The sequence below is a fragment of the Panthera leo genome, chromosome A1, assembly GCF_018350215.1.
Source record: "Panthera leo isolate Ple1 chromosome A1, P.leo_Ple1_pat1.1, whole genome shotgun sequence".
Classification (NCBI taxonomy): domain Eukaryota; kingdom Metazoa; phylum Chordata; class Mammalia; order Carnivora; family Felidae; genus Panthera; species Panthera leo.
The window spans coordinates 139,659,085-139,686,133 of NC_056679.1; the positions used below are offsets into that span (position 1 = coordinate 139,659,085).

A 27,049-nucleotide genomic window follows, 5' to 3' on the forward strand; every position below is an offset into this window, starting at 1 on the left:
AAGTTGGCTACATCTTGAAAAAGGAAGAAACCATTAACAATATTGAAAATGAGAAATCACTTTTGCTGCTACTTTGACTTGTACAAAGACAAGATTTAGGAAGCTCTCATTTTCAGAGAAAATTCTTATAAATAATGCTTTCCCTTTATTTTCTGCATAACAATGCATAGGTAGAAATATAGGGTGTTTTTGATCATTGATTTTTACGGAAATTATTACATAAGGCAATCCCTGGTAGAAATGAACTCTTTGTTTTAGATGCCATGATTATTGAAGATATTACACTTTGGATCACTAAGAAGATCTGCAGTTGATCTCCAAATGTATTTTAGTAAAGTATGAATGGACATCATATTTTTATAATTTCATTTTCCTTGTTTCATATTCTTCATTTGAAGATTTCTTAGGCTTTTAGAGAGTATTCAAAATAATGATGTCGTTTAAAAATAAGTTTAGACCATAAATTGTGTTTTCTATTACAGTAATAAATGATATTTTATCTATTATTTATGCCACTTTCACATTACTTCCATGAAATCTATAAAAAACCTGTCCCCCCCCCTTTTTTTTTCAATTTTAGAGGGAAGGAAAGTGAGCAGGGGAGAGGAGCAGAGGCAGGGAGAATCTTAAGCAGGCTCCATGCTAAGCATGGACCCTGACCCAGGGCTTGATCCCGTGACTTTGGGATCATGACCTGAGCCAAAATCAAGAGGTGGACGCTCAACCGACTGAGCCACCCAAGCGCCCTTGTTCCTTTTTTTTTTTTTTTTTAATTTTTTGAATGTTTATTTATTTTTGAGAGAGAGAGAGAGAGGAGCAGGGGAGGGGCAGAGGGAGAGGGAGACACAGAAGCCAAAGCAGGCTCCAGGCTCTGAGCTGTCAGCACAGAGCCCTACATGGGGACTGAACTCACGAACCGCGAGATCATGATCTGAGCCGAAGTTGGATGCATAACCAGCTAAGCCACCCAGGCACCTCTGTGTTCCTTCTTTTTGATAAGATTTCAATAATTTTGTTTTACCTTCTTTGTATTTATAATGTAATGGCTAAGTGTGAATGTTTTGATGCTAGACCTGAAATATAGTCTCAAATCTACCAATTATTAACTGTTTGACATTATCTAAGGTACATGTAAGTCTACACCTTAGTTTCCTCATCTCTTAAATAGGATTATACATGTAAAACACTGTAAGATCCAAATATTACTTTTTATATTACTGCATTTAAAAAGACTTAACTGAGTGGTTAGCATATTCTGTATATTAACCTGCCCATCATTCATTCATTCAACATATAGTTATTAAGTAACAGGCTCAGTGGCCTACCACTATACCAGGTTTTGCCCTCTTGAAATTTATATTTTGATTGTACTAAGTGCTGCAAAGAAACACTGTCTTATTCTTGCACAAATTCCAGGAGAAAAAGGTATTTGGCATAGAAGTTATTCAGTTGATCCATTTATTAGTATATTTAGATTATTCACTTTTATTCAAATGAAACATTACTAATCTTTAAGATAAAACTTTTTCGTAGCAGTGTTACTCACACTTTGATCTATGTACCAGTGCTAATCCATAATGAGATAATTACAGAATTTGAGAGTCAACTATAAATTTATTATCTCACAGTTTTGGTGGATCAAGGATCCCAACATGGCTTTAACTGGATGTCTCTGGATCATGAGGTTGCAGTCAAGCTGTTGTCTAGGGCTGCAGTCTTATCTGAAGACAACTGGAAAAGGTTCCACTTCCAAGCTCACTTACATGACCTGTCAGAGCTGCCTCAGAAAGCAGCTGACTTCCCCAGAGTGGGTAATCCAGGTTGAGAATGAGAGCATTCAAGATGGAAGTCACATTTTTTTTATAACCCATTTTTGTATATGATATCCCATCCCTTTTGCTGTGTTCTATTTGTTAAGAAGTGAGTCATTTAATTACATATTATGGTATTTATTTGTTGTACCTTTTTCTTTATTTTCCTAGCATCTATGAAGTATTTTTAAAGGTAAGTTAGTAGCATCAAAAAATGTATATTTCATTTGGAGATTAAATTTTGCTTCTTAGTATATTTGGCATTATAGAAATGAATAATTCATATGCTAGAAGCTACTGTCAACATATGACCAGTTTTCATAATGCTGTATAGTATAGGCAGATTTAATAAGAGGATCAGAATTAACTATAATAACTTATTGGCATTGGGAATGTGGTTTTGGCAAAAATATTAACTGACAAGGTTTTACAAATATGCTAAAGCTATTATGGTTTAAAGTTTTGAAATCTCAGAAATTTAAATTCTTAACTTTAATAGTGATGAATACTTTATTTTAACCTTTTAAAAATGGTAGTCACATAGTGAGAATCCAGATTTTAAGTCCCAAAACTAGGTTGCTATTATTATTAGCTTCAAGCCTTTCAGTAAAGGCTATATGGTTCTAATCTCTAATTCAATAAGTGAATTTCAGAGTCTACTTTGACTCCCACACGTTTGAGGCCTGGTCAGGAAGAAAAAAGCATTTCCAATAAATACTAGATTAAAAATTAAAAAAAAAAATGTCCACGAGGAAACCAAAGCATGGAATTCATTTCCCTTTTCTAAGTAAAATTATGGTGTCCTCCAGAGGCTGATGTATCTTGCTTACCTGTGAAGGTTATATAATACAAGTGAATTTTTAGATTGAGGAATTAGATTAAGGGATTAAAATCTGATTATATAAACATTTAGCATATATTTATATTTTTTTAAATGTGCATGTTCTTTTTTTTTTAATTTTTAAATGTTTTTATTTATTTTTGACAGAGAGAGAGAGAGAGACAGAGCATGAGTGGGGGAGGGGCAGAGAGAGAGGGAGACACAGAATTGAAAGCAGGCTCTAGGCTCCGAGCTGTCAGCACAGAGCCCGACACGGGGCTCGAACTCATGGACTGCGAGATCATGACCTGAGCTGAAGTGAGACATTCAACCGACTGAGCCACCCAGGCGCCCCCAAAATGTGCATGTTCTAAAGTAGAGTTCTAAAGATTATTTTGGGAATATTCTGGGATTTAATTTATAATTTTACTCTGAAGGGGCACCTGGGTGACTTGGTTGAGTGCCCAACTTCAACTCAAGTCATGAACCAGCGGTTCATGAGTTCAAGCCCCACCTTGGACTCACTGCTGTCAGCCTGTCAGTGCAGACCTTACTGTGGAACTTCTTTACCCCTCTATCTCCCCCTCTATCTTTCTCCTCTGCTTGTGCTCTCCCCAAAATAAATAAATATAAAAAAATTTTTAGAGGTAAAAAAAAGTAAAATTTTATTCTGAAACTTCATTTATTCTTAGAAGTTTATTAATGTAATTTTTTACATTAAAAATTATTTGTCAACCTTCATTAATAGGAAGCATTTCTGTGCATATTGTAGATAGTCTATATGTGATTTTTATCAGTCATGCCAAACATATGATGAGAGTTTATTCATATAGTTAAGTATGATACTAAGTATTAGGCATTAATGTTGAAATTTCATATGTGTCTAGACTTGCTTATCTTAATATTGTCTTCATTGACTTGAAGTAAACTGAAATGTAACTCCTAGTACCTTGATTTGAATATTAGGATCATGTCAGTGGTAAAGCCTTAAAAATCATGAAGAATATTCTCTTGTTGGTTCACTAAATATCACAAGATCCAAGCGGTGGGTGCCATTTGTTCTTTTGAGTTCCCTAAACTCGGGTGGCTGCGTGTGTGTGTGTGTGTGTGTGTGTGTGTGTGTGTGTGTGATTTTTTTTTCACTTGTCATTTATTTAGTCATGAACATTTTTTTTGTTTTTTTTTTCTATGATTTCTCAATCAATTACATGCCCGTATTTGCAGCCACATTGATCACATTGTAGAGAAATAAATAAGAATGAAAGTGAGAGGAGAGAAACCACATTTATTGCATGCTTACTTAGTATGTGTTTACTTTGCTAGGGACCCTTACATATCACACACTTAATCATCAACAACCCCTGGAAGTAAGTTTCACAGAACAGGATACCAAGATTCATACACTTTGAAATCATATAAATTTCCCGGGAAGACACAACTAGTTAAGTTTTAGAGTTGACATTTCAGTCCAGGTCTATCTGGCTTCAAAGCATATACTTTTTGCACTATATCAAAATGTCTCAGCACTGAACTCTTTTCATTAAGTACTGTACATTAAAATAAGCAGTATATTTAGATCTCATTAAGAAAAAAATAGGTAACAGTTAATCTGGACTGCTTTTTCCCTTTATTAACAAGAGTTAGTAGCTCTCGTTAGCTACAATAAATCACTCATTATGTAACAGATGATAGTGTAATAAATTATTCTATGTCAATGTTTTGCAACTTTTTCTAACCTATACTCCCTTTCATAGACCTTACTTTTTAATGTTATTTGAACCTTCAAAACAATTATCACTAAAAACAAATCATTATTTCTCCTTCCCCTCCAGTTACAGCATATAACTCTGGGAAGGGATGAGAAATCATCTCATCAATTAAGAATAATTATTTTTGCTGATTTGGATATAAATTCCAGATACTGTTGTTTGGTATCAGATATTCTTTATATATCCTATCTGTTTAAATGTATTTTTATAACATTTGTTATAACATTTGTTAATAGTCATTAACAAATGGATTGTTACTGTTTTAAAATGAAAGTCCTTTTAACAATATGATCTAACAGAAGTCAGGTTATATGGAGTTTTTGATTTATTAGGGTTAGGGGAAAGTGTGTTTTAAATCATTTTGGGTTAATTACTCCAAAATCACAACTTCTTGCTGATATTATTTCCTCATGTTTGGCAAATCTTGGAATAGTATTTTCTGGATGTTTAGTTTTTTGTTTACGGTTTTCAGGAATATATAAGATCAGGCAGAAAACATAATAAGAATGATTTTCAGAGCCTGGCTTCATACGGAAACCACCTTTTAAAATTCATCAGTAGTGGGGCGCCTGGGTGGCTCAGTGGGTTAAGCAGCCGACTTCGGCTCAGGTCATGATCTCGCGGTCCGTGAGTTCGAGCCCCGCGTCGGGCTCTGTGCTGACAGCTCAGAGCCTGGAGCCTGTTTCCGATTCTGTGTCTCCCTCTCTCTGACCCTCCCCCGTTCATGCTCTGTTTCTCTCTTTCTCAAAAATAAATAAACGTTAAAAAAAAAATTAAAAAAAAATAAAAATAAAATTCATCAGTAGTAAACAACTATTTGCACAACACTGTGAATGTACTTAACACTACTGAACTGTAAACTTACAAAATGCTTAAGATGGTAAATTTTGTTATATGTTTATTTTTACAATTACAATAAAATAAAAAGAAACATAGCAATTGTTATCTGAACACTGCTAGTGCAGTCTTGGAGTTGATAGCAATTTCAATACATATCAGTGTTCACTCAGATGCTTCTAGGTAGTTTGAATCAAAAAAGCGGAGATCACTATTAACTTTCCCTTTTCTGTAAGCTGCCTGTTTATTCTTTTACATTAGTGATAGAATATATATGATGAAATTCTAGGAGAGCTGCACAGCATCCATAGAACAAAGATTTAAGGAAAAATCTGAGGTTTTACTTAAGATATCATTTGAAGAATATTATGTTGCTACAATGTTTTAAATACCTGCGGTAGACTAGTTAGAGCTATAGGAAACTGAAACAATCAGTAGCAATGGATCAAGAAATAATATGGAGAATATATCAAGAAAACACTGGAACATGGGGTGCCTGGGTGGCTTAGTCGGTTGAGCGTCCGACTTCAGCTCGGGTCATGATCTCACAGTCTGTGAGTTCGAACCCCGCGTTGGGCTCTGTGCTGACAGCTCAGAGCCCGGGTCCTGTTTCAGATTCTGTGTCTCCCTCTCTCTGACCCTCCCCATTCATGCTCTGTCTCTCTCTGTCTCAAAAATAAATAAACGTTAAGAAAAAAAATTTTTTAAAAAGAAAACACTGGAACAATGTGGCAGGGGGTAAGTGAAAGGATAATTTTTCCAGGATAGGAAAATAATACTTTGTACACCTTTTTCTGTTATTAAATATTTTCCTTCCTATAATGTAGGATGTAACATATCATTTTTTTTTTTTTTAATGTTTACTTATTTATTTTGAGAGAGAAAGATTGCAAGCTGGGGAGGGACAGAGAGAGAGAGAGAGAGAGAGGAGGGAGAGAGAATCCCAAGCAGGCTCCACACTGTGAACACAGAGCCTGACCCAGGGCTCCATCGCACAAACTGCAAAATCATGACCTGAGCTGAAATCAAGAGTTGAACACATAAGCAACTGAGCCACCTACGTGTCCCAGAGAGCCATTTAAATTAGTATTAAATTTCACTTCCACAAAAATATGGAAAATACTTTGTGATATAATTTTTGTGCATCTCTTGTGAATATCATGTGATCATCTCTGCTGGGAGCTAGCTCTCTCTTTCAATTTATGGATTTCTAAAGTAAGAACTAATGGGGAGAATAGAGATAACCAGGACTAATGAGAGATTCTAGAAATTTGAGAATAACAAATACTAAGCAATAAAAACAAAAGTAGGCTCACCACAGAGACATAAATGATAGTGCTAAAAGGAACTCATAGGAATTAAAATATACTGAAACTTAGTATGTTTTATTAACTCTCTCCAATAATTTTTTGTACATTTAGATATAACTGGAAAGTAATCACAGAAATTAAATTTAACAAGGCAACTTAATTTCCCAAAGAATAAATATAAACTAGAATCTTTTGAATATTAATGGAACATAGCAAGTAAACTCAAACATGTAAATTCAAAATATTGTTTAAAAAATTTTTTTAATATTTATTTATTTCAGAAAGAGACAGAGAGTACAAGCAGGGGAGGGGCAGAGAGAGAAGGAGACACAGAATCCAAAGCAGGCTGCAGGCTCTGAGCTGTCATCTCAGAGCCCGGCGCGGGGCTCAAACTCATGAACCGTGAGATCATGACCTTAGCTGAAATCAGACACTTAACCATCTGAGCTACCTAGGCACCCCTAAATTCAGAATATTCTTATATTGTAATACACGTCCCCAAAGTTTTAATAAATTAATGTAACTATCAAATACCTTAGGAAAATAAGGCTTATAAAATGGAAGGTTGTTTAACTCATATAGCTGTCCTTACATATTTAATATTGAAATAAGGAAAAATTACAAGAATTTTATGGGTGCCTTAAGGGTGACTGCATGGCTTACTTGGTTAAGTGTATGACTCTTGGTTTTGGCTCAGGTTATGATCTTGTAGTAAGTGGGTTTGAACCCTGTGTCAGATTGTGCATCAGCCTGCTTGGGATTCTCTGTCTTCCTCTCTCTCTGCCCCTCCTCTCTCTGAAAAAGGGGAGCCTGGGTGGTTCAGCTGGCTGAGTGTCTGACTCTTGATTTCAGCTCAGGTCATGATCTCACAGTTTCATGAGTTTGAGCCCCACATCAGGGTCTGTACTGACAGTGTGGAGCTTGCTTGGGATTCTCCCTCCCTCTTTCTTTCTGCCTTTCCCCTGCTCACACGTTCTCTCTCTCTCTTTCTCAAAATAAATAAGCAAATAAATAAACATTAAATAAACATTAAAAAAGAAATTATAAACTTACTAACTCCAGAAAAGTAGTTTTTCTCAGTCTTTTAATATAACTATGTAACCTTGCTATGTGAATAAAAGGATGAGAAAATGATATAAAAATGATATAAAATGATATAAAATGAGAAAATGATATAAAAAAATGACTGAGTTCAGTCATTCCACAGATTATTTTTTGAGCCCCTGCTCTGTGTCAAGCACTGTTTGATGCATTTGGGATATATCAGGTAAAGCAAAAACAAAAATCAAAGTACCCTGTCCTCTTGGAGCGTCCATATTCACAGGAGAGATGGATAAAAAGCATAATAAGTATGTAAATTTATGTTTATTATGTTAGGAAATGATAAGAGTTATGAAAAACATGGGCCATTGGGAAGAAGGGGTGGGAGGTACTAATCAGGTTGAAATTTAAATAAGGAGGTCAGGGTAGCCCCTCACTGAGAAGGTAACATTTAAGCAAGACTTGAAAGAGTTTAGTTAATAGGGTATCTAGCTGAAGAATCCTAAAGGGGAAGGGAATAGCCAGGGCAAAAAGTTTCAAGGTCAGAATATATTGACCAGATTTGAGGAATAGCAAAGAGATCAGTGTGGCTGGAGAGTAGTGAGCAACGGGGAGAGTATTAGACAGGTATGAGGGTCGACAGGTAATTGGGATCCAGATTCTGTTGGGACTTTGCTTTTATTCTGGAGTAAGATGGGATGCCATTGTACAGTTTTCAGCAAAGGAGTGATTGTGACTTACCTTGTGATTTAGAAGAATCGTTTCAGCTACTGTGTTGATAATTGATTGCATGGAGGGCAGAAACAGACTATTTAAGAGGCTATTACATTAATCCAGGCAAGAGATAATGGTGGTTCAGACTAGAGTGAAAGAAATGACAGCATTGAGAAGTGGTTAAATTCAGAGTATGTTTTGAAAGCAGAGTCCATAGTGTTTGCCAACAATTTGGATGTGTGGTATATGAGAAAGAGTGAGGTTAAGTATGACTACAAGATTCTTTGCATGAGGAATTGGAAGTGATTGGAGGGTTGCCCTGAACTGAGATGAGGAAGGCTGCATGCAAGTGGAACTGGTTTGAGTGATGGAGGCAGATGAGAAGATCAGTTTTGGACATGTTAAATTTAGGATACCAGACGGGCATTTGGACTGCAGCTATAAACTTGGAACTTCTTAACATATAGAGGATAGTAAACTATCCTCATGAAACTAGGCTTGGTAATTGAGCATCAGCAAGACAGGAAGGTAGCTGAAAACTAATTTTACCTATCTCACAACTTTGCCTGGTGCCAGTGTTGCTAATAATAACCCAGTTCTTCTGACCCAATTAGGGACCAAAAGCAATTCTTCCTAGAGTTTTTGGGCTAAATAATATATTCTTTGTGAAATAGTAGGCATTCATAAATGTTTCTGTTCTTTTTATACATTTCAGTTTTTAAAGGAGAAGACAGCTTACATGTAAGATTTGTGCATTCAACATCTTCAAGCTTCAGTGGTGGTGGTTTGGGAAAATATGAATGAATTACATTCACCAGTTTTATTACTAAAGCATGAGACAAAATATAGGGTGATATTAAGTTGAATGTGATAGTTGAAGAGAAAAATCAAACGATAAAAACAGAAAACTAGCCTATATTCTCTTGGGTACTGGGAAACAATAGCACCAGTGGTTCCCATACTTGGGGCACATTGGAATAACTTGGGCATGCCTTAAAAATACTGATATCTGGGGCGCCTGGGTGGCTCAGTCGGTTAAGCGTCCAACTTCAGCTCAGGTCATGATCTTGTGGTCCGTGAGTTCAAGCCCCGCGTCGGGCTCTGTGCTGACAGCTCAGAGCCTGGAGCCTGTTTCAGATTCTGTGTCTCCCTCTCTCTCTGACCCTCCCCCGTTCATGCTCTGTCTCTCTCTGTCTCAAAAATAAATAAACGTTAAAAAAAAAAAATACTGATATCTGGTTCCTACTCTCAGACCTTGGAATTTATGTCACATGGAATCAAAACAAACAAAAAAACAACCTGAACTCATTGATGCAGAGAACAGATTGGTGGTTGCTAGAGGTGGGGTAGGAGTAGGCGAAATGGGTAAAGGTGGTCAAAAGGTACAAATTTCCAGTTATAAAATGAGTAAGTCATGGGGATATAATGTACAGAATGGTGACTGTAGTTAATATCGTATTGTATATTGGGAAGTCGCTAAGAGATTAGATCTTAGAAGCTCTCATCACAAGAAAAGAAATTGTGTAAGTATGTGTGGTGATGGATGTCAAGTTAAAAAAAAAAAAAAAAGGAAAAGAAAAGGCCCTCAACAGCATAGAATAAATGAACCCTCTCTAAATCATGCAAATAAGAAATCACTGGCCTAATTTGTTATAGGTTCATGACAGCTGTTTACCTGGTCATTTCTTTATAGCATACATGCACTCCAAATTGGAAGCAGCTGTGATGTTATGGCAGCTGTACTAGACTTGAAGAAGACTTGGATTCACATCCCAGTTCTTTTGCTTATTAGCAGACTTATGATGGCCAATTCACTTAACCTTCCTGAATTCCAATTTCTATCTTTCCTATGAGAATAAGCATATCTGTGTTGCATGGTTATTATATTTTTAAAAACTAATAAATATGAAAGTAAATTATAAATTAATATTTAAAGATATTAAAGAATTATTTGGGGTGCCTGGCTGGCTCTAGCTGGTAAAGCACATGATTCTTGGTCTCAGGGTCATGAGTTCAAGCCCATGTTGGGTGTAGAGCTTACTTAAAAATAAAAAGAGTTATTATTTGAGAGGATTTTTCTTAATCTTAGATGTGACATAACATTATAAAATGTATTAATCTCCCAGAAGTGAATAGATTATTATTTCGTCTGTATTTTTTTCACTGCCTTAAGAAATAGAGTTCTGGGGGTGCCTGGGAGGCTCAGTCAGTTGGGCATCTGACTCTTGGTTTCAGTTTAGGTCATGATATCATGGTTTGTGAGTTCAGCCCCACGTTGGGCTCTGTGCTGATGGCACAGAGCCTACTTAGGATTCTTTCTCTTCTCTCTCTCTTGCCCTCCACTGCTCCCTCTCTCTCTCTCAAACTCTCTCAAAATAAATAAATAAACATTTAAAAAAAAAGAAATTGAGCTCTGTATACAGAGTGTAATAAATGCCACTGAACTTAACATGTTTAGTAGATGAAGTGTTATTTCATATTTGTTTCCTATACAGTATGTTAATATCTGAAAAACATGAACTTTGGACTCAAGTCTGGGTTTCAATACAGATATTGTCACTTATTAGCATATTTATGTCAGTAGATATGTTCTAAGACTCAGATTTCTTCTCTCTTTATTTTGGGGGTAATAAAATTTACCTTTCAGGGTAGGGCTACTGTGTGAGATTCAAGCGTAAAGTGCCTAGCATAGTGAGTGGCTGGCACAAAACTTGCAGGAAATGTTCATTTTTTTCCTTCTGAGAGTACAATAATCTTGGGATAGTAATTTTAAACTCTGAATAATAATTTCTCAGGGCTCCTGGGTGGCTCAGTTGTTTGAGGTTTGATTAATTCGGCTGACGTCCTGATCTCATAGTTCGTGAGTTCGAGCCCTGAGTCAGGCTCTGTGCTAATAGTGCAGAACCTGCTTGGGATTCTCTCTCTTCTCTCTCTGCCCCTCCCCCACTCACACTCAATCTCCAAATAAGTAAATAAATATTTAAAAAATAACAATATCTCAATGGCTAACAATTCTTATATTCTTAAATGTTTTTCTTGTTTTGCTTATTATCATCTTAACTTTTAAGTGTCCACCTCCTCACCATGAATGCTTTGAAAAGCAGTGTTTATTTTGTATGTTTTTTTAGGTAATAAAAAAACCTTTAAGTTTATACCATGCATAGCACCAAGGAGAAGAATGACAACTGCAAAGATGACCTTCTGCTTAGGATGGGACTTAATGATAATAAAGCTGGAATGGAAGGATTAGATAAAGAGAAGATTAATAAGATTATAATGGAAGCCACAAGGGTATGTTTCTTGTTTCTTTTGATATCATTAATTTAGTAGCTTTTTAGCTTTCTGTTTAAAAGAAAATCAGTAAGTTGGAAATATTTTTTATTGTGATTTTTAATATTTTAATGTATCTTGTTGTTACAACAAGTGGGTATGGAATAATCTCCCTTCTGTTCTGTTGCTCTTCCTCTTGCCGTCCAGTTTTCCTGCTTCATGTACACATTATATGCATGTGTTTCAGTAATGTAACTTGGAGGTCTTTCCATAAAGATCTTTCCATAAAGATCTTCAGTTTTCATGCCTGCATGTGTAGATATAATTTATTGAACCAGGCGGAATGTTCATTTATGAACCTATACATCATTTCTAGTCTTTTGTTTTTACAAACAATATGACAGTGAATAACCTTTACAACTTTCACAACTTTACATATGTGCAGGTAAAATTATAAGAGATCGTAGAAGTAGAATTATTCCACCAAATACAGATAACAAAAAAGGATATATTCATGTGGAATTTTTTTAAATGTTTGTTTATTTATTTGGAAAGAGCGCAAGCGAGGGAGGAACAGAGCAAGGACAAAGAATCTCAAGCTCTGCTGACAGCGCAGACCCCAACCCGGGGCTTGAACTCCCTAACCACGAGGTCATGACCTGAGCCCAAATCAAGAGTCAGATGCTTAACTGACTGTGCCACCCAGGTGGCCCACATATGGAATTTTTATGAATTGCTCAAGTTGCCCTACATAGTTTATGTATCAATTTAAATTTTCACGGCTAATATGTGTGCAACCATGCCTGCCCAGTGTGTTACTAAGCTTTTGGATTTTCCTATCTATAGTAATGTAGTGTAGGCTTAATTTGCATTTCTCCTATGAAAAGTGAGATGGTGCATCTTTTCACATGTTTAACAAGCGACTTGTACTTTCCCTTTTTACAAACTGTCTCTTCTCGTCATTTGCACAATTTTCCATTAGATTATTGTATATCTTTTGATTTTGCTTATGATACTTAATCCTGTGCAGAAGTTTTCTGTTTGCCTTTTTTTAAAATTTATTTATTTTGAGAGAGAGAGAGAGAGAGAGAGATGTATGAGCACAGGAGGGACACAAAGAGAGGGAGGGAGAAAATACCAAGGAGGTCTGTGCTGTTAGCATGGAGTGAACAGTGAGATTATGACCTGAGCCAAGAGCAAAAGCTGGACACTTAACTGACAAAGCCACCTTGTTTGATTTTTCATATGTACTTGAATTAGTCAACTGCGTATGGCTTTCTCCAAGGTCATAAATATTTTCTTCTAATATTTTTTGTTTTATTTATATATTATGAAATAAATATCCCTTCAGAAAGGTGTAAAATTTAAGAGAATATACTTATTTTAAAGAAATGCATGCTGGTATCTACAGCAACTTACTTTTAAATGGTTTAACCAAAAAGAGGGGGAGGAGTGTGTGTGTATGCATGCATGCTTGTGCAAGTGCATATGTTGGAGTGGGGGTGTGTGTATCGTGTATTCCTAGAAATTGTGGGAGAAACTAAATGTATCAGGATATTAATAGCTGGTGAATCTAGGTGAGGACATAGGGGTGTTCTTTGTACTATTCCTTCAAATGTTGGAAGATTTAGAAATCCAAAATAAAACCTTGAGGGAAAAATAATTTTTTAAGTGTATAAAATATAGATAAAATTTTAAAAGTAAAAAAATTGAGATGAAGTAAGCAAACATAATATATGGACCCTGGTTGGATCTTGGTTTGAACAAATATATTTGGAACAGTTAAGGGAATTTGAATATGGACAGGGTACTAGATTGTATTAAGGAACTATTGTTAATTTTATTAGCTTTGAAAATGCTATTATAATTACCTAGGAAAAGGACGTCATTTTTAAAAATGCATACTAAAACACTGTATAGAATAGCTAAATATCATTATATCTGTAATTTACTTTAAAACAGTTTACTTAAAAAAATCAGTGAAGGAAATAAGACAAAATGTTGTTAAATCTCAGTGATAGTTTTATATAGTGTTTATTGTACTAATCTGTATTCTCTCAGATTGTTTTGAAATTTTCATCTTAAAACTTAAAAAAACAATTAAAACCTATGATCCTAGTTTTCAGGTTAAGAAATAGAATATTTAAGTCATCCCAGATTTTATCTTTCCTCTCTCTTCTCTGTGTCCCAGTAACACTTATTAAATAGTTTCATCTAGATCATCATTTCTTACTGATCTGCAGTGCTTTTTTCTGTTCCACTGGATTGTTTGTTATTATATCATTACAACATGACCTGCATTCCAGTATTGTAAGTCTAGACAACTGCTAGAACAAGTTCTTTTTTTGCTCTTTATTCTTTTTCAAGAATATCTTAAAAAGAGCATTTGCTCTTTCATATAAGTTTTATGTGATATACAGTTGACCATTGAACAGTGCGAAGGTTAGGAGCACTGCCCCCCCCCCCACACACACAATTGAAAATCCATGTACAACTTTTGACTCCTCGAAAATGAACTGCTAATAGCCTACAATTGACCGGAAGCCTTACCAGTAACATAAACAGTCGATTAACACAAATTTTGTATATTATGTGTATTACATACTGTATTCTTATAATAAAGTAAGATGGAGAAAAGAAAACGTTAAACAAATTGTAAGCAAGAGAAAAATATATTTACAGTACTGTACTATTTTTTTTTTAAGATTTTTTTTTAATGTTTATTTATTTTGAGAGACAGAACGTGAGCGGGGGAGGAGCAGAAAGGGAGGGAGACACAGAATCCAAAGCAGGCTCCATCCAGGCCCTAAGCTGCCAGCACAGAGCCCAGTGAGGGGCTCGAACTCACGAACCATGAAACCATGACCTGAGCTGAAGTCAGATGCTTAACCAACTGAGCTACCCAGGCGCCCCTGTATTGTACTGTTTTTATTGAAACAAGTCCATGTATGAGTTGGCCTACTGCAGTACAAATCCATGATGTTCAAAGGTCAGCTGTATATACATACATAGAACTATATATACATATCATCTGATTGATATGTATCTATCATATAAAATATATACTTTATACATATTTTATATACCAATATATATTAAAATATTTATATATTTTATATAATATATATTCCTCTAGTGTGGGGGGTTGGGGAGTTCATCATAAATATCTTTTTTGAATTGAAATTTTCTAATTGTTACTGCTTCACAGAAATGCAACTTCTTTAAAATTTTTATCAGAAACATTTTTTGTTGTTATTTATTTATTTTTTTTAGAGAGAGTGTGAATCAGGAAGACAGGCAGATGGAGAGAGGGAGAGAATTTTAAGCAGACCCCATGCTCAGTACAAAGCCTGATGGGGCTTGATCCCACGACCCTGGGATCATGACCTAAGCTGAAATCAAGAGTCAGACACACAACCAACTAAGCCACCCAGATGCCCCTATCAGAAATTATAAACATACAGAAAATGAGATACTACAGTGAATTCCTGGGTAATCATCACCCAGCATCATCAGACATCACCTTATTTGCAAATATTGTTTCATCTATCTCACCCCTCCCTACTGAATTTTGGAGGTAGAAGATGGAGTATTTTAAAACAAACCCCAATAAATTGGATAAATTTCTAGAAATTTAAAGTTTTCCAAAACTGACTCAAGAAAATATGAAAATCTAAATAGACCTTTAATAAGGAAAGAAATTAAATCAATAATTAAAAATCTCTATTCCCTCCCCCCCCCCAAAAAAAAACAAAAAACAAGTCAAGATGGCTTCAGTGGTGAATTTTATCTGACACTTAAGAAGAAATAATACTGGGGTACCTGTGTGGCTCAGTTGGTTAACCATCTGACTTCAGCTCAGGTCATGATTTCGCAGTTCATGAGTTCGAGCTCAGCACTGGGCTCTGTGCCGACAGCTCAGAGCCTGGAGCCTGTTACAGATTCTGTGTCTCCCTCTCTCAGCCCCTCCCCCGCTCATTCTCTCTCTCTCTCTCTCTCTCTCTCTCTTTCAAAAATAAATAAACATTAGAAAAAAAATAATAAATAAGTAAACATTTAAAAAAGAAGAAATAATACCAGTATTCCACAAGTTCTTCCAGAAAATGAAGAAATATGTAGTATTTACCAACTCATTCTCTAAGACCAGTATCACCTTGATACAATAGCCAAACAGGCAGAATATTATAGATCATTGTAAATATAAAAGCCCTCAACAAAACGTTAGCAAACTGAATCCAGCACTATAAAAAGAAGATTATGTTCCATGACCAAGTGGGATTTATTCCAGGAATGCACTTTTCTCCTAAAATCAGGAACAAGGCAAGGAAGTTCACTCTCATGTCTTCTCTTCAACATAGTCCTGAAAGTTCTAGCCAGTGTAGTCAGGCAATAGAAAGAAATAAAAGACATCTAGATTGGAAAGGAAGAAATAAAACTATCTCTTCACAAATAACATGATGTTTATTGATAGAAACTCTTACAGATTTCAAAAGGAGTGCAACAGTTGTACCCTGAAAATAACAAAAGTGTGTTGAGGGAAAGTAAAGATCTAAAAATGAAAGCATCCTATGTTCAACAATGAGAAGACTCAACATTGTTAAGAGGGTAGTTCTCCCCAAACTGATCTATGGATTCAGTGTAATTCTTCATCCAAATTCAAGGGGCTTTTTTTCCTGCCGAAATTGATAAACAGACCCTAAAATTTATATGGAAATGTGAAACACCTAAAATAGTGAAAACAATTTTGAAAAGGAACAAACAATAAGGTCTTTGGCTTTCCTGTTTAAGAATGTGCTATAAAGTTGCAGTTATCAAGATAGTGTGTTACTGTCATAAGGCTAGACATATTGAACAATGGGGTAGAATTAAGAGTCCAGAAGTAAATCTTTGCATTGATACTTTATTGGTTTTTGACGAAAGTACCAAGGCAGAAGGATCATCTGTGCAGCACATGATGCTGGGACAACTGGATATCCACATGCAAAAAAAAGATGAACCTAAACCCTCACTTCACACCATATACAAATTTAACTCAAAATCAAGTTAAATGTAAGAGCCAAAGCAGTAAAACTTAATGAAGATATGAGAAAGTCTTTGAGACTTTTGGTTAGACAAGCATTTCTTAGATATAACAATAAAAGCACAGTCAGTAAAAGAAAAAGTTGACAAGTTAGACTCATCACATTTGAAAACATCTGCACTTCAAAAGACACAATTAAAAAATGAAATGATAAGCAACATAGTAATATAAAATATTTGCAAAATACTTATCTGATAAAGGACTTACATCCAGAATATAAAGAGAATTTTTATAAATTGTTAGTAAGACAACCTGGTTAAAAATGGACAAAAAATATAAATAGACTTTTCACTAAAGATATAAAAATAGAAAAATAGAACCCTCATACTTTGCTGGTGGGATTATAAAATGGTTCAGCCACTTTGGAAAACAGTCTGGCAGTTTCTCAAAAGGTTTAGAATGGAGTTACCATATGACTCAGAGATTCCACTCCTGGGTACCTAAGGAAAGTGAAAACATATGTCCATGCAAAAATGTCTATATGAATGTTCATTGCAGCATTTCTCATAAAAGCCAAAAAGTAAAAATAATCTAAATGTCCATCAACCTAGGGCACCTGGGTGGCTCAGTTGGTTAAGTGTCCAACTCTTGGTTTTGGCTCAGGTCATGATCTCAGGGTTTCATGGATTAAGCCCCTGGTCAGGCTCTTTGCTAACTGTGCAGAGCCTACTTGGGATTCTCTCTCTCTCTCTCTCTCTCTCTCTCTCTCTCTCTCTCTCTCTCTCTTTCTCTTTGCCCCTCCCCTACTCAGTTGCTCTTGTTCTCTCTCTCTCTCTCTCTCTCTCAAAATAAACACATTAACATTAAACAAAATTTATCAACCTGATGAATGAATAGATATTATGTTCAGTGATGGGATGATAGGTGATTTTCTAAAAGTGATTTTCTACATTTTCTTTAATGACTAACATTAAAATTTTGTAAAAGCTTTTTTAAAAAATTTTTGAGAGAGTGCAAGTGGGGGTGGGGCAGAGAAAGAGGGAGACACAGAATCCAAAGCAGGCTTCAGGTTCTGAGCTGTTAGCACAGAGCCTGATGTCGGGCTTGAACTCATGAGCCATGAGATCATGACCTGAGCTGAAGTCGGACGCTCAGTTAACCGACTGAGCCACCCAGGTGCCCCAAAATTTTATAAATGCTTTTTACATAAAAGTGAAGGAAATAACTGATAACCCAAATGACTGAGGGCTTGGATATGCCCATGGATCCTGTCTAGGACACATTGTTATTTTCTGAGTGCCGATCTGTACTCATCTCAGAGTTTGCAGCGTATAATTACTGTCTCAACAAGCCTATGATGTAGGTAACTGTAAATTCATTTTGCAGGTAAGGAAATTGAGGCATAGAAAGATTAGTAGTTTTAGGGTCACCCAGCTAGCAAGGAGTGAGCTAAGTTTTGAATTCAGTAATTGTGATTCTAGTCTATACACTTAGGTACCATGGTTATACATACTACGGCGATGCTTTCCTTCTGACACTTTCTTATGCTTTGTTTTGTTTTCTTACAAAGGGGTCCAAATTTTATGGAAATGAGCTCAAGAAAGAAAAACAAGTCAACCAACGAATTGAAAATATGATGCAACAAAAAGCTCAAATTACCAGCCAACAGCTAAGGAAAGCACAATTACAGGTATTAATTTAATTGCTAAAGAAAGTGAAAGCTGGTAGAATAGTAATTGATAGTTAAAATGCATCATGGTCAAGTCACAACTGAAAACAAGGTAAAATGTAAATGTTCATTATATTGTAAAGCATAAAATTTAACAAATATGCATACTTTGTTAAATATTGGTCTACTCTTTTACATAAAGACCCCATACCTAGGCATTGTCACCTCCATTATACAGAAGAGTTAATGGAGCCTTAATTAGGGTAAATAACTTGCCTAGCTTCAGAGCTAGGATTTAATCCAAAGCTTATGTTGTTTTTGTTGTATACATACTTTGCAGCTACAAAAGGCCACAAGATAAATGTGGCATGTTTTCTTCAATGCTGATTTTGCAAAACAGATTTAGGGAACATGTTCACTAATTAAATTATAAAGCAATTTAAAACATAATTGTGTTGTACTAAAACTAAGGTAGAATGCCAAATGTGCATGAATTTTTAAGATAAAACACCAGACTTCTAAAAATTTGGAGGCTTTTGGCTTCTCCAGTATCTTCAGGGAATAAATACTCCAAAGAGTTTCCTCTGGTATTTAAAAGCTATTCCAGGAGAAGAGTGAGTAGAGCAACACTGCAGGGCATCATGTAGTAGATTGAAAACTCAAAATAGTCAAGGTTTTGCTGGTAAACCTAAGGTTTACTTTTATATATTTAAAAAAAAAATTTTAATAAAATTTACTTTTAAAGACAGTTTTTATCCTCTATCAAAATCTGATTCAATTTAACAAAGCAGTTTAGGCTGTAACATGATGATAAAATCATATTGATCTAGGCCACACATTTCTTCTCGTGATAGAGTTCAGAGATGCCAAACTTTATGTTTTTTTCTTTGCCAAATTGTAATGTGTCATTTTCTTCATATATGCTTTCCTAGAGCACAAGCTAGTTTTTTATCTTATGTGATAAGTGGTCTCCTCTCATAAAGAAAGATCACTTGCCTTTGCCTTCGCAAATTATCATTTAAAAAAATTTTTTTTAACATTTATTCATTTTTTGAGGGACAGAGAAAGAGCACGAGCAGGGGAGGGGCAGAGAGAGAGGGAGACACAGATCCAAAGCAGGCTCCAGGCTCTGTGCTGAAGCACAGAGCTCTATGCGGGGCTCAAACTCACAAACTGCAATATCATGATCTGAGCCGAAGTCAGACGCTTAACTGACTGAGCCACCCAGGCGACCCCCAAAATTAGCATTTTTAATGCTGCATAGCATTCTACTGTATGGAGGTACCATAATTTATTTGCCTTATCCCACATGGGTTTCAGTTTTTTGTTTTTATATATAACCTTGCGATGATTGTTCTTATTTACATATCTTTGTACTCTTGTCCTGTTATTTTCACCAAAGATTGTACAGTTTCACATTTTCAACACAAGAGTGCTAGTTTCCTCACATACTTGTTTCAAGTTAAATTTTATTAATTTTATCAATCCTTTAGTTTTTGCTGGTAGTGTCTAAATATTATTTCAGGGTTATTTTAATTTGCGCCTTCTTTGATTATGACAGAAAAAGAATGTCTTCCCTTGTATTAGCCATTAACATCTCATTCCTATGGGAATTCCTTTTTTATTGTTAGTATATAGGCTAAGTAGCTGGCACAAGATCCCAAAATACAGTGGTTCAGATCAGTTAAGAGTTTATTTCTTTCTCACATAATAGATAAGTATTCCTGGGGTACCTGGGTGGCTCAGTCGGTTAAGCGTCCAACTTCGGCTCAGGTCATGATCTTGCAGTTCCATGGGTTCAAGCCCCATGTGGGCTCTTGCTGACAACTTGGAGCCTGGACCCAGCTTTGGATTCTGTGTCTCCCTCTCTCTCTGCTCCTGCCCCACTCATGCTCTGTCTCTCTCTCTCATAAATAAATAAACATTTAAAAAAATAGATAAGTAGTCCCTACTGATTGGGTGGTTCTGCTCACTGTAGTAATTTAGGGACCCAGGTTCTACATCGTGTTGTTCTGTCATCCCCTAAGTGTTATCCTTACCTGGTTTACAAAATGGGATTACCTCCAGTCTATATTCTAGACCCCAGTAAGGAAGAAAGAATGAGGAAAAAAAATCAAAGGCAAGTAATTTGCTATTCAACAAGTCAAAGAGAAATTGCACACATTACATCAGCTCACGTGCTTTCTCCTTTTAATTTTTTTTAACATTTATTCATTTTTGAGAGACAGAGTGCGAGCAGGGGAGGGACAGAGGGAGAGGGAGACACAGAATCCAAAGCAGGCTCCAGGCTCCAAGCTGTTAGCACAGAGCCCCACGCAGGGCTCAAACTCATGAACTGCAAGATCATGACGTGATCTGAAGTCGGTCACTTAACAGACTGAGCCACCCAGGCCCTTTCTTTCTTCCTATACTAAATTCTCATTGTACTTAAATTTGTTTCTGGATTCTCTCTTCTACTCAGTTGAATCTTTTCCTCTATCATACCATGCAATTTTAGTTATTCAATAATAATAATATGTTTAATATGTTCCTTCACTACGATTCTATAAATTTTTTTCTCATGCATTGTTTCTTTCGCATAAATTTAAGCATTGTTTCATCGAGTTAAAGCAAATCCATTCTGTGTATAATAACAGTATTTTTAATTGATATTAATCCTTAGGCAATTTATTTTCAGAACCTTTTTTTGGTAAGTTTTAATCATCTATACAAATATCTCTTATAAAGCTTTAAAGATATGATGCATATGAGTCATGCAATATAAGAACTTTTTGCTGTTCATGACTCTTTTTAAAGCTCATAATCCTTAAATATGCTAATAATCTGAAGTATTAGAAAATACTTTATATTGTGTAACAGAGCTTCAGATTTTGTTACAGTTTTTGTTGACTATTTCATGAGAGACTCTCTGACATCTTTTGAAAGGGGAGTGGCAGGAAATCTGTTTTATGTTGATTGTTAAATTGTTTCACTTGTTGAGCTTCCTTTAAAAGAAATTGTGTAAATGGGAGGGGATTGAGGAAATCCTAAGGAATCTAGAAGATCTGAGAGTAAGAGAGGTTTTCTATGGGAAATGTGTTTCTATTCCAGTGTCATGAATTTTCCAAATAATAGATTTTTGTATGGATGCTATGATGGTAGGAACTATTATTGTTAGTCAAGCTGAGGTAACTAACCTCTATAGTCTGCCGGAGTATTTATTCAGAACCTAAGTGTTCCCCACTCCATCCTGCCCTCTTTAGACTTCTTAAAGGCACAATCATTTTTGTAGCTGCCAAAACATCTTGTTATAACATGGATTCATAAATTAGATAGACAAACATCTGAGGTGCCTGGGTGGCACAGTTGGTTAAGTGTCCAACTCTTGATTCTGGTTCAGGTCATGATCTCACAGTTTGTGAGATCGAGCCCCACATCGGGCTCCATGTTGCCATTGTGGAGCCTGCTTGGGATTCTCTCTCTCTCTCCTTCTCTTTCTGCCCCTGCCCTGTTCACGGTCTCCCTCTCTCTTTCTCTCTCTCAAATAAATAAATAAACTTAAAAAAAAAAAAAAGAATAGACAAACATCCATGTTATATTAAATGGAAACTACACAGCAAATCTGTGCATTTTGACCATTTTAACAACTGATTTTATGGACCTGGGTTTATTTACCAATTTAGGGTAGTAGTAAGTCAGGAAAATGAAAAACAATATTTCTGAAACAGTTTCCTGAATGTAATCAAAAAAGGGGATTTTTTAAAAAAGTAAATAAAGCATAATGTTGATATAAAATACACTATTTGAGTTTGGTTTGAAGTTATTTCAATATTAAAGACTTTTTAAGATACATTTTAGGGAAGCATTATAAAATAATGGAAAGAGCACAGCCTTTAGAGTAACTTGGTTCATAGGTCTAGTGCTAACATTTACCAGCTGTATGACTTAGGGCAGATTACTTCCTCTTACTGAAGTTTAGTTTCCTCATCTACAAGATGGGAATAATAATTACCATCTCAGAATTATTTTTATCACTAAATGAGTTAACATAGAAGTGTTGATTCTAATCTGTACACTTAGCCACCGTGGCTATAGGACACATTTGATATACTCAATAAATGTCACTTCTGTTTTTAAAATTATAGGTAATATCATGAAGCCCTTTCCATATCCCTGGATGAGTACATTACATGAGTAGCTCTTTTAATTCTTCCAATAGTTGGGGATTGGTTTAGTCCCACTTTTCAAAAAAAGGAAGAATGAGGGGAGTTAACTTGCCCCCATCATGTAACTGAAGACCCAGAAGAAGCTCTTATTCTTAACCATGGTCACACACACTAGTTTTGAACTGTGGCAAAAGGGATAACATACACGTGAGAGGCTCAGATCAGAACATGGAAGTTATTTGTAAGGGAAAATAGAAGAATGGAAAACATGAATGAGGATTTCATTAGAAGAAATTTGAGAAAAGCAGGGTGGTGTGCATTTGGTAGTTGCAGAGAGAAAAGTGTTTAGACAAGGGTGAGTAATGAGAGTAGAGGAAAGCGGAATGTGTGAGTCACTCAGTGGGGAGGTTTCCTTTTGCCAACTGTACTTTTGCTTGAAGCACAGAAAAGATAATAGATTGCTGAAGGAACTGTCATAAAATTAACATATGAGGCTAAGGAAAGCTTTTTTCCACCTGGTTTGCTTTCCATTTATTATCTTTTTCCTTTCCAATATTTATGGGTTAAGATACTTCAAATGCTGCTCCCATATTCTCAGTCGATTCCTATCATAGGTATATTTTCTGGATTGAAATAGAGTAGTTTTTAACCCCCCCTTATTTTTATTAGCCTCCATGATTTGTCTACATCTTTTTTTTTTTTTTTTTTTTTTTTTTTTTATGTCAGGATGCTATTCTCTAATTTAAAATCGAAGTACTGGAAAAAATAGTTGTTTTAAATCTGGATGATAGATTGGAGTCATGTGAAAGTTCCACTTATTAGGTTTCTCACTGCATGAGATCAGCCTTCTGCAAAATTTTTCTGCACATTCTACTTCCTCTTTTTAAACCAGAAAAATATATATATTTATCAGTGTAAAATTTATGTATTTTCTCCTATAAGTCTCACCTCTTTCTCTCTTATAAGAAAAGAATTTAAAGGCAAATCAAGTCTTTATCTTGATAGAACTCATGATTTAGTATCTAATATAGTAAGTGCACCATAGGGGCAGGAAAACAACTAAGGGAACATTAAATTCTGTGGCATGGAGGACAGAGAGCTAATTAAGCCACAGAGAGGTATCTGAGCTGACCCTTCAAGGCTTTATGACAGAATGAGGAAGATCATCCTAGACAGAGGAACAGCCTGAAAAAGGCACAGAGCATCTCAGTGAGTTGTAGCCTAAACAGAAGCAGACCCTCTAGAGGTTCACTGGAACCAACTGGAAACAAATATGGTTCAGGGGATTATTTCTTTTAATATTTCTAATTTTGAGAGAGAGAGAGAGACAGAGTGCAAGCCAGGGAGGGGCAGAGGGTGAGGGAGACGCAGAATCCGAAGCAGGCTCCAGGCTCCAGGCTCCAAGCTGTCAGCACAGAGCCCGACGTGGGCCTCGAAATCATGAACTGTGAGATCATGACCTGAGCCGAAGTCGGACGCTTAACCAACTGAGCCACCAGGTGCTCCTCAGGGGATTATTTCTAAAAGAGAAGTTGCAGTCTTAGTCTGCAGCTAGTGGGGAAACTAGTGTCACTATAATGCTAAGAAGGAAGACCATGAAAAAAATTATCCAGAATGGAAGCAGAGTTGAAGTCTAATGAGGAGGAAATACTGAATTATACCCCTGCAACTTTCCACTTTTGAGAAAACCTGCTATAGAGATCTCCACATGGTGGAAATTGCTTTCATTCCAGAGCTTACCCCTATTGCTTATATCTATTTTCCCCTCAGTTTTTTATTCCTTTGCTGTGCAGCTATCCTTTGATCCTTTAGTAAGAGATTACATTCATTAAACTTGTCCCATTTGCTAGCCACTATTCCTTGCTCCTTATGTATTCCATCTTATTCAAAGTGATCATAGATCAAAATGGTCACACCACCACCCTCGGCTACGGGGAAAGCTGGGAAGCATATTTAGCTTCTTTTCTCTTCAGCCTCTATAGTAGAGGCCACAAAAAAGGAACACTTGGAAATGGGTCTGTCTGTTACATAAACCTTTTTCTTACTGCCTGCCATACTTTGGTTATTTTTACCTCCTTTCATTTCCCTTTCTTCTTATCAATCCAATTCTTTCTCTCTAGAGAAATAAAAATGCTTTAAAGATAAGTTTCTTGGCTATTATATTTGACATATATATTGATTTCATGAAAGAATAAATTATAGCTTAAATTTTCAATTTTGATTTGTATTGACTAACGGTTACCAAATTTTAGACTTATAAAAACAGTTCTACAGAGTGAATGTTTACATTATGATTTGTACATCCACTTATACAGTACTCTTCAGCGTAAAGGTAATATGCCAAAGAAGTATATAATCTTTCGTTGTAGATTTCCTTTGTTGCTACTTTAAAATGTTAATGTTATGAGTCAGTGAGAATTGTTTATTTTACCTAAGCTTTTATTTACCATTAGTTGATGTCCAAATTTATAAAGCAGAAGAATCATTTGATACAAGCACTTACAATATTTCATTCATTCAAGAAATATTTATTAAGTTCCTATTATGTGATTGTAGTGAGTGAGAGATGGAAGACTTGGTAGGGTAAGATATTTGAGAATCAACTCCCTATCTTCATGAAAATAGAAGCAATTATCAGCCTTCATAAACAACAATAAAGTGTAAGTAGATAGGGGTACCTGGCTGGCTCAGTCGGTGGAACATATGACTTTGACTTTTGACTTTGAGGTTGTGAGTTTGAGCCTTCTGTTGGGTGTAGAGACTAATTAAATAAAAAAAGGTTAAATAAATAAAAAAGAAACTTAAACAAAAAAATGTATACATAGATAGGTGGGTCAGTGGGTGGGTGGAAGGATGGATGGGTAGATGGACAGAGATAGATACCTACTAAACGAGAGATTGATGTTATGATTGATGGTGTTTTGATATCATGTTGACTAAAAATATGTTAACTTTTTAAAAAATTAAGGTTGACAGATTTGCAATGGAATTAGAACAGAGCCGGGATCTGAACAATACTATAGTGCACATTGACATGGATGCTTTCTATGCAGCTGTAGAAATGAGGGACAATCCAGAACTGAAGGATAAACCCATTGCTGTAGGATCAATGATGATGTTGGTAAGTAGGTAAAGATCAAAGACAAAAAAGGAAATTTCATAACATATTCAAGTAAAGCTTACTGGTTCATGAAGGGGGAAGGGGAAGACTTTGGTAAGCTTTACCAGTTTGCTGGGCGTTTTTCTGTGTGTTTTATATGTGCTCAATTATGGAATCCTTTCAACATCACTTGAGGAAATTTTTATTTCCATTTGACAGACAAGGAAACTAACTCAGAGGGGTGTTTAAAAACTTCCCCAAAATTACAAACCTGGTGAATGGTAGAGTAACATTGTATCTTTCTGTTGCAAATTGTATTTTTTAAAGTAACTATTCTAGTTAAAGAGAACTGGAGAAGAAAGAAAAGGAAATGTTATTCTAAAGCAGGCTTGCACACAGTGGCTTGCAGGCCAAATCTAGTCCTTTTTTTTGTAAATAAAATTTTATTGGAACTCTGTCACGTGCCATTCATTTGTTGTTGCATTGAAAGAGCAGAGTTGAGGGGCTCCTGGGTGTCTCAGTCAGTTGAGTGGCCAACTCTTAATTTCGTCTCAGGTCATTATCTCACAGTTGTGAGATTGAATCCTACGCCAGGCTCCATGCTGAGCATGAAGCCTGCTTAAAATTCTCTTCCTCTGCCCCTCTTGCCTGCTTGTATGTGCATGCTTTCTCTATCTCTCTCTCAGATTAAAAAATAATAATACTAAAAGAGCAGAGTTGAGTAGCTGCAACAGAGACCCTATGATCTGCAAAGTTTAAAGTAATTACTATCCAGACTTTTATAGAAAAGGTTTCCCAACCTGAGTTCTAGAGTAACATACTTCATTAAAATAGGACTGTAATTAGTTTTTCCCATGGCTTAGAATCTTAACTTTTGTGATTGCCATGTTGCTCTCCCTCATTGCCACCCTAACCATAGAAGGTAAAGATGGGCAGGATTGCTATATGTGGCTAAAACTGTGTGGGGAATTAGAAATGACACCTGGAGTAGATGGATTTTGGTATAAAAAAACATATCTATAAGAGAAACAAAGAGAGTTCTACCCTGTTTCTAACTCTTTCAAATGCCTTAGCTATAAATCTGCTTCCTACTGAGTTACTGTTTTATTATAAAACTATAATCTGTTTGTTCATTATCTGTGCTCCCATAAGTATGCAGACAACTAACAATTGAAGTTTCAAAACAGTGTTTATTGAAAGACTACTCTCCTTTTCCTATAAATAATCAGCCTATATTTGAAAAAATGCATTTATTTTTAAGAACATATAATCTATGTGAAATTATCTATGTGTGTGTATATATACATACACGCACGCATACTGTAGCCATGTTAAAGCTAAATCCATTGCTAGATCTGCAAAATATTTTCTTTCCTATAAATTCTGTCCTCCTAAAAATGGGTTATTATTTCTAAATTCAAAATGATTATTTGCCATATTTAAACAAAGATTACTGCTTTTGTGTGCTCAGCTAATAGACTTCCCTTCTAATGAGATTTGAAGTATAATTGCTATTGTTCTATTAAACTCATAAAAGTATATT

At 35.6% G+C, this 27,049-nt stretch overlaps 1 protein-coding gene across 5 annotated transcripts in view; it reads left to right on the top strand.

Annotated features, from left to right (window-relative positions):
- POLK (DNA polymerase kappa) overlaps positions 1-27,049 on the top strand; it is a 71,588-nt gene that overhangs the window by 13,442 nt on the left and 31,097 nt on the right. For 3 of the 5 annotated variants that reach the window (XM_042941196.1, XM_042941235.1, XM_042941206.1), the window contains exons 2-4: positions 11,431-11,593; positions 18,163-18,282; positions 25,375-25,527. In XM_042941196.1, coding sequence (XP_042797130.1) covers positions 11,459-11,593; positions 18,163-18,282; positions 25,375-25,527 — 408 coding nt within the window. In that variant the 5' untranslated portion in view covers positions 11,431-11,458. Of the gene's footprint in view, positions 1-1,982; positions 2,005-9,019; positions 9,044-11,430; positions 11,594-18,162; positions 18,283-25,374; positions 25,528-27,049 lie in introns of those variants that run through there. The other 2 variants (XM_042941214.1, XM_042941224.1) reach the window with 2 other exon arrangements.